Genomic DNA, 12,834 nt, shown 5'->3' on the forward strand with positions numbered 1-12,834 from the left:
TTGATTAGTATTATTACAATTTATAATGTAGGGATAACTGGGTTCATAAGGGATAGCCCAATTGAATAATATTACAGATTTTGGTGATTACTAATATGTACATTAAAATAAATAATTTTACTTATAAATGTCCGATCACAAATCTCTGGTACTTGCAAATGTCTAATCTCAAGTCACTCAATGTCTGCCAGGTTCCGCAGTTCGCACTCCTCACTGGAGCTAGGCTCAACAGTGGTTCGTCCCTTAAATTGCGCCTGTCCACACACACAGTCTCGCACCGCTCAGTCGCACTCTTTCGATCCAGTCGAAATCCGCGTCGCGCCACTCTCGAGGGGGTCTCTCACCCTCTTCGCCGATGTCGCACTTCCCTTCGCTCGGAATCAGCTCGGAACGCGTCACTCATCGCAGAACTCCGCTTAGAACTCGCGGCACTCACGGTACTCCACGGGGGACAACGTCGCTGCTCAAGTACTTGAGGCGCCCTTCTCGAACCGACGAGAGCAGCTGTGACGAGTCGCGTCATCCCGGGCCGACCCCGACGCCCGAGACATCGAGGATAACGTCGCTTGTTCACGCCGCGGCCCACGGAACTCAGGGATAGATAACAGCGCTATGGCCAGACGATGCGCGTGAAGGGGGCAGGGGGAGGGCGGGCGAGGACCCTTGTAATCCGGCCAGGCACGCGTGGCATGCCTTACGTCAGTGGACGGCTCGTGACGTCAGTGGCCGTGCGAGGCCACCAGCCAGCTCCGAACCTGGCGTCGCGTTCTGGTATTTCGCGTTCCTAACAATATTTTCACCACAAATAAATTCACTAATCATTTTGATGTTTATGACTAAATTTGAAAGCCTATAAAAATACATCATTACTGAGACAGCATACATTGTAAATCAATAATGAAATAAAACATAATTGTTTAAATTAACTTGATCTTTCTGAATAATATAAACCGAACGACCTTTCAAAGCCAAAGTGTAATTTCGTGAAACACTCTGTGTGAAGTCAAAATTAAAATCAATGTTTTTTTTTGTTACGCATTTATGTAAGGGAAGGCGTAAGACGAAGGAGCTTCTAAATTGCAAGTGGGATCCCACATATTTGGCTAATTTGTAGTCAAAACCTAATACGAGTCACGGTTGATACAGGGTACTAGCGCTGACTATTTGCTCGACACTACTGTCGCGCCTCTGTTACAGAAGCTGACAGAGACAGTCATTCTCTTCAGAGAGAGTGCCTCACAGCTGGACAGCTCGCTCGTGGAAACATTGTTATCATCTGCAACCGACAGCATCAGAGAAGGTAAAACCAAATCCAAACTTCAATAACTGACATACCTTAATCCAGTACATGTCTGCCAACGATCTATTTGTATGCAAACAACTATCACACACGTGTACGATGCACAAAAATGCAGTTGTATAGCTACGTTTGTATTCAGATTAGTATCTCAAGGTTCTTTAAGATGACAAGGAAGGGAGTGTATCATTTTGTACAAAGAGCTCATAGTTGTGAAACGGCGAAGGCCACTCCACCGCAGCTCGCTGATGCACAAGTTGACAACGCAGACGGTCGCAGTTGGCAGTGGAAGCAGAGCCAGAGGCTGCGGCTGCAGTGTCACAACTGGTTGCATCACGCCGCCGCGGCCTGACACAAGCCAGCAGCAATTTGCGAGCGTCTCCGTCGTGCGCGCGGCTGATGGAGACGGGCCCCCTCCCCTCCACACCTACCAGAGACCTGGCAACCCCGCACTCACGATGAACACCGTCGCACACGTGTCAACAACAGAGCGCCACCAGTTGGTGGCCAGGCACATCCTGTTGTTGGTCAAAAACATCCAGTCAGTAGCATTTTGGAGCAATTGGAGTAGTTGGAGTAGTTGGTGCTGTTGGAGCATTGGGAGAAACTGGAGCTTTTCAGCAATAATTGTAGCATTGGAGCTCTTGGACCAATTGGAAATTTGGATCTCTTACAGAAATTGCATCATTGGAGCACTTTGATATTTGGACCAATTGGAGCTGTTGTTGTTATTGGAGCATTTTATCATTGAATGTTGCTGTTGGAGCCAAAGACAATTAGAACACTTGGAGCATATGGAGCTGTTGGAGCCAAAGATGGGTCCAAAGACTGTTTGAGGCAATGACTTTTGGAGTCAATGAGTTTTGGAGCCACAGGCTGTGTGAGCTAAAGGCTGTTGGGGATGATGACTTCTGGAGCCAAAAACAGTTGGAGCTAAAGACTGTTTGAGCCAAAGAAAGTTGGAGCAAAAGACTGGTGGGGCCAAAGACAGTTTGGAGTCGTTGTTTCCTACCTCATTTTGCGACCGATCGTTACCTACTGTTGATTCTGGATCATTATTTCTGTAGTAAGGTAGATTAGCCTCGTGTTTCAGACACATATGGTCTATAGTCTGAGATTTTACATGGCCTATACGCCTTACATTGTTAATGACCTGTTTCGAAGGTATTCCAAGAATCGAAAAAAGATACTTTCATGGTAGGCATAGGGAAAACGTATTTATTTCGTCGGACTGAAATCTTGTTTAGAGTCGTTTATTGTAGAGAGGATGATTAATAAACTTCATAAAAGGTAATGGGAATCAGAAATTATTTTTTGTAAGATTTAGTTACTCTTATCACTGACTGTGAATCGACTAAATGACCGGATTCAATCGAGTCAATCATTATATTATTTTTTTTTAATGATTTTTGGGAATTTTTCCGAATTTATAGTGATTTGATTACGAATTTCTAAGATGGCATCGGTAGTTTACTGACGACGGCTGGTATTTAAGGAACTGAAACTGCTTTAAGTATATTTAACATATTTTAGTGAATAAATGTTTTAAACTTAATTGCAATTTACTCATTGAACCAAAGACATTTATCGATCGATTCAATAATAATTATAATAAGGGAATTTTTCATGAATTTTTAAATTATTTTTCTTAATTTTTATATCAAAATTAGGTAATGTCATTTTTATGGTTAAGGTCTAGTTCATTGCCTCAGCGGCTCAGGATGGCTTGCATTTCGGACTTAAGTAGCTTTAAGTAATTTGATTTCTTAAACAGAAAACGTCTTTTGGGGCATTCCGAATTTTGAATGTTTGAAGAATAAGACGGGAAAATATCTCTCAAAACTTGAATTTTACCCTCGAAATAGGGAAATGTCTAGGAAGTTAAGTCATTTTGAGAAATTTTTGAGGAATATTTAGGAATATTTAGTCCAAGATGGCCGAATCCTTACGATGGGCAAGTTACCACCACCAAAATCGTAGTCACATAAGAAATACTTTGCGCCAGAACATACTTTTATATACGACACATATTCGATTAAAAAAAATAATATTTTTTACACGGTTTCTTTGTTAAATAAATCATTTATGCACTTACAATTTTATGGCATCCATTTATTTAGTAAAAATTGTTGGAATTAATTACAAACTTTTCTTTCACAGTTAAGATTTTAGCAATATTCTGACATATGCGCGAGTGAAGCTGCTACATTTAAACAAGTTTTTTTTAACAATTATTAAAAATTTATTTTTTATTGAATTACAGGAATATAGTTTCTTAAACAAATAAAATCGCAATAATCATTCTCCCTAACAATAATTTTTTGCATTGAAAGTGTCTGAAAACTGTGCAAAAAACTGAAAGCTTTTTTTAGATGATAATTTTACTTCCGCAAATAATACTTAACGAATTTAAATGAAAAGTGGGAAAAATATATATAAAAAAATAACAAAGGGAGCGGCTATATACTTATAGCAAGACCCATCTCTGCATTTTCCAACAGAGTTATTAAGAAAAATGGGAAGACAAAACCATTATTTCTGGGTCAAAATTTGAACCTCGGATGTACAGAAAACATTTAAACTTTACCTTTGCACCACTTTTTTGTAAAATATATATATATATTTAGCATTACTTACCCACACGAATACATTTTTTTTTCTCGCCGGAATGATGATAATGATTCCGGCAAGTAAAATAATTACTATATATTAAGTTTTATATATAAAGAACCGGCACAATACAATTGACGTGGATCCCCGCTGATTTAAGCAAATGTGTACAGATGATGTCACACCCTGCCTGAGAAGTGCTGCACGGGATGATCGCGTGCAGGAATGAACAAGCACGTGAGCAAGCGACACTCCTGGTGCACCGCGAGTCTGTCCCGCAGGCCTCGCCTACAATGGAAGCCTTCATTTCACAGACGAGAGAGCCACAACCGAAGTTCCCCGAAGTTCATGCTCGCTTTTTATTCTGTACCACAACCGGTGTATTTATTTGGGGAAAAAAAATAATCGCGGGCATTTATTCTCCAAATGCGCGGGTTTAACTTGTAATATGTCATTCTTAAAATTAGTAACAATTAATTTAAAGAATTATTTAGTAAATGAAGATAAAACAGTATCTGTTTTTTTTTTTTAGTCAAAAGAAGCATATGATAGGTTAGCTACATTTTAAATACTTTAAAACATTGTGGACGGTTGGTTATATTAGGTAATAATAGCTACATTAAAAATACTGTAAAATCATTTCATGGTTGCTTAGCAAATAACTTTTTAATATCTAGCTATCCAGCGCTAGGAAACCGTTTACATGATTCCACTGTATCTTTAATGTAGCTATCCTAATTAAATCAACCGTCCACAAGGTTTTAAAGAATTTATTATGTAGCTAACCTAACCTAACCTAACTGACCATTAGTATAGAGCCTTCGTAATTTTTATAAACATGTTAGATACAAAATGATCCAGTATTCTAAAAATCAATCAGAAATAGCATGATTCCTTACCTGAAAATTACAAGTTAAGTAAAATTGCAAGGGGCCATATTTATTTACAATGAACAAAAAAAAACCGAAGATGCACGATCGGGCGTTTGGCTCTCTCGTCTGTGAAAAGAAGGCTTCCCCGCCCACAAGGCCTTGCGGCGAGAGTGGCGCGCCTGGCGGCCGTTCTGGGGACTGCGACTCCAGACTGGAGGGAAGCCTAAGATTCACATAAAGTTCTGCCATTCCCGATTACACCCGAACAATTCACCTTCGGCCAACTTCGGGTTTATTTATATATATATTTATATTTCTCTGATTATTTTAATGTAGCTATACTAACCTAACTAACCGTCCATAGTGTTTTAATGTAGCTAACCTAACCGACCACTTTTAATATTTTAATTTTATTTTTCCTGCGCAAAAATAAAACAAATCCCCAAGTTGGCCGAAGGTGAATTGTTCGGGTGTAATCGGGAATGGCAGAACTTCATGTGCATCTTAGGTCTCCCCAGACTGGACGCTCGACCGCTAGCGTCGCTCCAAGCGGGCACAGAACAAGGAGGAGATACAGAAGCGCGACTCTCACCTTGCTTCCCGCGACATGTGACGCTATCGGTTTTCTGGGGCCATAACTACTAGCCAACAAAAAACTCGTATAGGAGTGCTAGGTTTATAACTTTAATTTAACTACTTGACTACTAATTGTTTAGTAACAGAACTCTAAATTTTGCGAGAAACAAATTTATGTTGTTTTGTAATAATAAAACACGCTCCATTTAAATTATTATTAGCAGATGCAAAAATTTCTGGTATGCCACACAGCAAAATAGGTGGCTACCAAAATAAAGTGAATTAATGTTTACTGGTTTGTATGCCTGATAACAAATTTTCATTACTTCTCATAATCAATTTAGCTACACATGTGATATGTTATTAAAGAGACTAGCGGTTTAAAGAACTATGTGTCAGTCTCGGCGAGTTGAGTATCTTGCCAACGGGCCATAGCGGCTCGCCTGAGCACATCTCAGCGCCAGGACGAGGCACTGCAGAGAGTGGCGATGGATGCGTTTCAGCTGTCCTGAGCTGGGCGGAACACTGACGATTAAACAATCTTCCAAAATACCGTCGCCAAAACAGCTTGGAAAATATGCCGGGTTCACATGACGCAAAACTATTTAATGGTTTTGTTCTGCATTAAGCGAATTTTTATTTTTCAAACCTTACTTACAAAATATATATGTATATTCATACATTTTATAAACTAGTTTTTGACGTGACAACGTCTAATAAATCAATGAACGCCGGCTGCACGTATGATAAAGGATGACTCATTGTCCCGTTACGCACATTGTCTCGTTATGCTCATTGTACGCTTGCGTCGCATCTATCTCTCTTACACTCGATTGGAACAACAAACGATTTGACTTTTTGAGGCACATTAAACTTGAAACACTCCCATTCGTTTCCTACTTCTCCTATCATAATCCTATCCTTAACAGAATAACACAGATTGGAAGAAGTTAAATAGAAAACATGTATAAAAATTATAGTTAAAATAATCTGTTCGTTAAAGTAATAAACATATTTCAATTAATGAGTGCAAATAAAAGTAAATTTATCATTTAAATTATAGATTTCATTTCACTCCTTCTTTGTGTCCATACAAAATAGTGATAATTCAATAAAAATGATGCATTTTTATTCATAAAAGTATGCAATCATTTCATCAAAGTTTTGTTAGGGCGTTGTCACGTTAAACTATCGTCCGTAAACCGACTTTACGGAGAACCAATATTTTTTAATTCGTTGATCATAAAGACCTTTATGGATTAATTACAATCATTGACCTTTTTTCCAATTCTTTCATGGAAATTGTATGGTAATTTTAAATGATGATTGCTTTGTCACTCACCTTACCTGCACTAACCATGGCCTTTTGGAAGACTGTTCCGTCGCCCTTTCTTTCATCAACACTGAAGATTGGCTGTAGATTGCGTCCAATTAAAATCGCTGCTTCAAGAAACCACAAATAATTTTGTGCCCTTTCTTATTCGGCAATTGAATTCGCTTGGCACGTGTAGCTCACCAGGGACGTTCAAGAATTCCTCTTGCAATGTAGAGTCGGTCAAGGGTGGGACGTTTCGTTACAAGAAGATAATATCACCCTTAATTGTTACCAGACCGCAATACGCAATACGTTATTACTTAATACAATGCTCAGAATAAGAAATAAATATCAAAATGCCAAGTCTGTATGCCACTTCATGCAATTAAGATATTTTTGTTACACAACAAACAAAATTGACTGTAATGGTTTTTTTTCGTAGAGTTGGGTATTAAATACTAGGTATAAAAGCTTGGTACAATGCTAGTGATGATTTTTTTAGTACGACATTGTGGTGGTCGCACATTTTCTTTAACATGTATAAACGTAAACTGAACAATTGAAACATTCTGGCAACACCAATGAATCGCATATTCCACAATACAGTTTACAAACTTTTAAATCAATAGTATAATAAGTTGTTATTTTAAATTCTATAATCGTTAAGAAATAAAATACTTTTTAAATAAACATTAATTGTTTGAAAAAAAATTAAATTTCGATAACGCTCTCAAAAATATAGAAACAAACCTTGAGTGGCTGTAAAATTGGGACAGTGGACTTCTTGTTCATAAAGACACATACACGTGTGAGTAGCCACTATGCGCGTTAAAAGTGAAACTTCAGAAAATAGAATTATAAGAATGTATGAGATTGTGTGCATGTTTGGGAGTCAACAAGTATGCGATTACTGAAATACGAATGTGTGTATATCAAATATGCAAGTGTGCTATAGTGTAAAAACACCATCGAGATATTCAAATCAGAACCCCCTTCACATTTTCGTAACTCTCTGATGAAGTCCTCGTCTCGACTTATACTATACAGACTGTCATCTATGTTATGAGATTGGAAACGTTTTATTCTAATAATTAATTAGATAAAAATTTATCAATAGAGCACACAATAAATGTTCAAATTTGTAAAAAAAAAAAAAAAAACTTTGCGACGAAAATCCTTAAGTATTAACACTTATCTTACTCCTTACTTTATGGCAGCTCTTTCCCCCAGCACCCCTTTCCTATCGGCATTCTTTAAAAAAAACCGCTCTCAATCAATATCCTTTACCTGTGTAGGCTGTAGTCTACTCACTTCCGTCACCGCTGATCACACCCTACCAGCTTAAAATAAGTTATATTAAAATATATATATAGATATGTTGACGATTCCGCAACTATAGCTTGATACATATTATATATGTATTTATATACTTGTAAAAAGCATGTTTGTACAAGTTGTACTACGTGAACAATTCATTACACAGGTTAGCAGGGTGGCAGTACCTCGTCTCACATAGACCGGGGTAGCACAAGTGTATTAACCGAATGGTACAGCATAAACAACTTTTTTTAAAACAAATTGATGCTTTATTGAAATTATTTTTTCACAAAAAATACCAAGTCTAGATGACACCAATCTTCAAGCGCAGATAAAAATAACTATAAATTTAAAAGTTGTGATACGTCTCAAAACAAAAACTGATTTGCCTAATATTTATTCTTATAATTTATTTCGCACTAAAATATCACAAAAACTTGGTACAAATGTCCCGACAACTATGAGCTAGCTCCTTACATCTGACAATTTCCCCATTCAATATAAATTGTAAATCCTGTCAAAGAAATACTACCTTTAAATATAAATGTATTAAAAATGCTTTATCAACAGACTAACTGTCGCTTTGCGGGACCCCAAGCATTTCTAAACATAATTTGCTTGGTTTCTGTATTGTAGCCGCGTCCAAGGCGAATATTATATCACCGACGTTTCGGTCGTCGTTGCAGTCGCCATCATCGTACTGAGATTATTGCAATTTCTCCTACCTTTTGATACTCTCAACTGAGAGGGGAGTGTTACCCGATTGGTTGTAGCTGTGAACCAATCACAGCCTTCCTTTCGTCTGATTGGCCTGTTTTTTTTTGGCTAATCAGAGCTGGGCTTATGTGATTAGTTGGGAGTGTTGGAAAATCAGTGGCCACGTCTCTTCTGATTGGCTGAGCTGTTTGGCCAAGGTTTTTTGAAGTGATGTTCCCATATTCTGCTAAATTTGTAGCCATCTTCTCTATTTATGTTATCTGGGTGATTTAATATTTTTACTGAATCTCGAATGTATCTTTTATTGTATTGTCGAATATTGGCTATGGTGTGGAATTGGTTGAAATCAATGCTGTGTCTCGTTTCCAAGGACTATTCTACTATAGCTGATCGTCGGTTTTCAAGTTTACAGTCGCTGATATGTTCTTTAACCCTTGTGATTATTCGTCTGCTAGTTTTTCCTATATATATCTTTCCACAAGAACATGGAATCTTGTACACATCAGCTAGGTTTTAAATCTATCACAGAGATCCTCCAGTCTTGTTTATAGTTTGGAGAATTGTATAAATTTCTTACTTCCTAATAATTCTTGCCACTTGGTCTAAAATTTCTTTGATGTTAGGAATTAAGGCATTATTATGAAGGTACTGTTTCTTTTGATGTTGAGGTGGCTTAATGGCCTTCCTAATTTACGGTTTTTGAAAAAACATTTGCTTGAAGAGCACTCGTTAGATGCTTCATTACTTCCCCAATATCGTCTTCTTCGCAAATGGCTCTAGCTATGTTGACAAAAGTTGAGACGACTGTTCTCTTCTGAGATGGAGGGTGGTGTGAACTCACCTGTAGATACCTGTCTGTCTGGGCTGGCTTCCTGTAGACACTATGGCTGATGTGGTTTTCATATCAGCGACTATAAACTTGAAAACCCACGATCAACTATAGCAGAACACTCCTTGAAAACCAGACACAGCTTTGGCATCGACCAATCCCACACCATAGCCAACATCCGACAATACAAGAAAATATACAATCGAGAATCAGTTTATATACTTAAACAATGAGATAGCATGGCTACAAATTAGGTAGAATATGGTATAACTGTTCAGAAAACCTAAAAACCTAGCTCTGCATCCAACAAACGACTGGTCACATCTGGTTGGCCAAACCACCAAACTAATCGAAAAATAAGAGGCCACTGATTTTTTCAGCTCTCTCAGCAAATCACTGAAACCCAGCTCCGATTGGCCCAAGCAACAGGCCAACCGTACAAAAGGAAGGATGTGATTGGTCCATAGCAGCAGTTAATTGGGAAACACACCCCTCTAGGGCGAGACTATTAAAAGGCAGGATAAATTATTAATCTCATTTGGTAACTCTACCCTGATGATGGCGACTGCAACGCCGACCGAAACGTCGGTGATATATTCGCCTTGGACGCGGCTACAATCCAGAAGCCAAGCAACTTCAGACAATGGCTGCGATCATTTCTAAACAGATACTTATGAATTTTTAAATTAAATAGTATATATAACAGTAAAATGCATTCAACGAAATCTAAAGCTCCAAGTTATAGGAGTCGCTAAAAACAACAATTGTACCGTCAACGCAAAAAATCGATAGTCAACACTTGCAAAATTTTGCCTTTTTTTTCGTTAACCAAATTTTTAAGTTTATTTTTAATCAGGTTCCATAAATTTTTATCGCCGTGCTTTAAACAAAATGCAATACAAGTCTTAGACAATGTAACAATTATCATTAGCTGCCTGCTAAACACTCCTGTCGGTGATCACGAATACGATGTTTCCCGACGTGTCTAGCATTTTCACTTTCATAATTAAAAGAGATCTTACAGGTTCTTTGACGATTACTTAAACCCAAAGCACCATCGATATCATATCGCCAAATCGGCCATGGCCTCAAACTAAATTGCGTTCGTAAACTTGCGTGGAAAGGCGGAGCTACGAGCTCCAGTCCATTAGTAATATTTCGCAACTGTTGACATCGCCCGGGCGTGACCCGACCTGGCCGTCTGGCCTCGCGAGTCCTCGGTGGAATTACACCAGCGCTCACACCTGCGTCGAGCGACTATTGGCAGCCTTCTTTTCACAGACGAGAGAGCCACACCCGAATTTCCCCGAAGTTCATGCTCGCTTATTTTTCCGTTCTATCTCATTGTATAAACCGGTGTGGCATTAAATTTTGCGGTCGATTAGGATAGGTTAGCCACATTATAAATATTTTCAAACAATGTGGATGGTTGGTTATATTAGGTAAGTATAGCTACATTAAAAATACTGTAAAAATCATTTTATGGTTGTTTAGCAAATAACTTTTTAATATTTAGCTATCCAGGGGTAGGAAACTGTTTAACATGATTTCACAGTATCTTTAATGTAGCTATCCTAACCAAATCAACCGTCCACAATGTTTTAAAGTATTTATAATGTAGCTAACCTAACATTTTACAATGAACAAAAAAAAAAAAACAGAAGATGCACGATCACGATCGGGCGTTTGGCTCTCTCATCTGTGAAAAGAAGTCTTCCCAGCAACTATAGTCCAGGCTTCGCTCATGCGCACTGGCCTATCTTCAATGCAGCCGAGACCCTTTTTACACTCATCCATTACCATTCAACAACTGAACGTATTTCTAGCTCATACACACTCTCGGTAGCGCCCGATGTTTTTCTTCCCCATTCGCAAGAGGAGCGACTCCCTGGCCTCCCTTATAACCATTTCTTAACTTATATCAAAGTTTGTGAAACTGTTTACCATAACGAAAAAAATAATTAAACTTTAACGAACTTTTACACCATAAATTGCTTTTAAATAAAGTTTTAACGAAACTTAAAATAATTATTAACAGTATACTTAAAACGAAAAAATAACAAAAGAAAGTTTACAATAAACTTACAAACTGAAGGTAAAAATCCCATTTTAAATACACAGTATTAAAGTTATGTTTACGTAAAAATAAACTACAATGACCAGTGCAGTGCCTACAAAATCCAGCAAAAAATGGCGCTAAACATAATTTTAAAAGGGCCGAATACTAGCTTGTACTAACAAAAGCAAGACCCATATCAAAAGAAGAAAACGAAATATTGTCAGAAAATACTTTTCTCCAAATAATTTTAAGAATATTCAGAACATGATATCACCTTAAACTTAAAGAAATTAGAAGCACCATAAAACATTATCGGACAAAATTAAAAAATTGATTTTACAATAAAATAATTCTATTAAAAATTATTAAAATCTAACATTGACCAAACCCTATTTAAAGTTAGTTAACGTTTACAAAAGGCTTAATATGGGACAAATGAACTTTCTTGGCCTTAAACACATTTTCATGTTTCTAAAAAAAGAATCATGACACAAAAAAAATTCTTAGTAATGTAGGAACCTGATCATCGGTTTTCCAATAACTGTGATTTAAATTGCTTTTCTGACTTAAAACAAACTGCTGACACAAAAACCCTTGGAACTCCTGCCTTTGTTGTACTCTCTGTTCACTTTCATATGAGCCTTTTCCAAATGATCAGCTATTTCTCTCCAAAGGCCCTCTAACATACTAGAGCTAATTACAGTCAAGTTTTCAAAAACAATAACCCAGACATGGAGTAGTAGATGAGTAAGGTTTCTTGCAATAATACCTTTACTAGCGTATATTTGTTCCTCACATGTCTAATCATATTAAAGGCTAAATTAAGCATCTAGATCGACTCGTGCCAACTACTCTGATCCTTTTGTTTAATAATCGTAAGGGCTAACTTCATATTTTTATTCATGCATGCTACTATATTTGGGTTGGTGTAGTGGGTTTTATACCCCACACAAAACACATGTTTCGAAATTAATTACTGACGAAATAACTGGCATCGTGCGAAACCAGTTGTTCCAGGGCAACAAAGATAAACCACACCTTTTCAACAAATTCCTTGAAGACTTCTACACTCTTCGTGTCGCGAAGAGGCATAAAAAAAGCCAAAAGTACTAAAAAAACATTAAATAAAATTAGTAAGCAATTTTTACCTAATACATTCCTAGACAGGAGACCAAAAATAACAATGAAAACCCTTTCCCATTTGTCGAATTTTTTACACCTAATTGAAACCTGTTTTTGCAG

The 12,834-nt window shown here is 37.5% G+C and overlaps 1 protein-coding gene across 1 annotated transcript in view; it reads right to left on the bottom strand.

The window, feature by feature from the left end:
* Nucleotides 1–1,835, bottom strand: part of LOC134542720 (cadherin-89D) — a 153,667-nt gene extending 151,832 nt beyond the window's left edge. The window contains 1 exon segment of the mRNA XM_063387193.1: nucleotides 1,755–1,835. Coding sequence (XP_063243263.1) covers nucleotides 1,755–1,835 — 81 coding nt within the window.
* Nucleotides 1,836–12,834: the final 10,999 nt, after the last annotated feature.

This window comes from Bacillus rossius, assembly GCF_032445375.1.
Source record: "Bacillus rossius redtenbacheri isolate Brsri chromosome 9 unlocalized genomic scaffold, Brsri_v3 Brsri_v3_scf9_1, whole genome shotgun sequence".
Lineage (NCBI taxonomy): Eukaryota > Metazoa > Arthropoda > Insecta > Phasmatodea > Bacillidae > Bacillus > Bacillus rossius.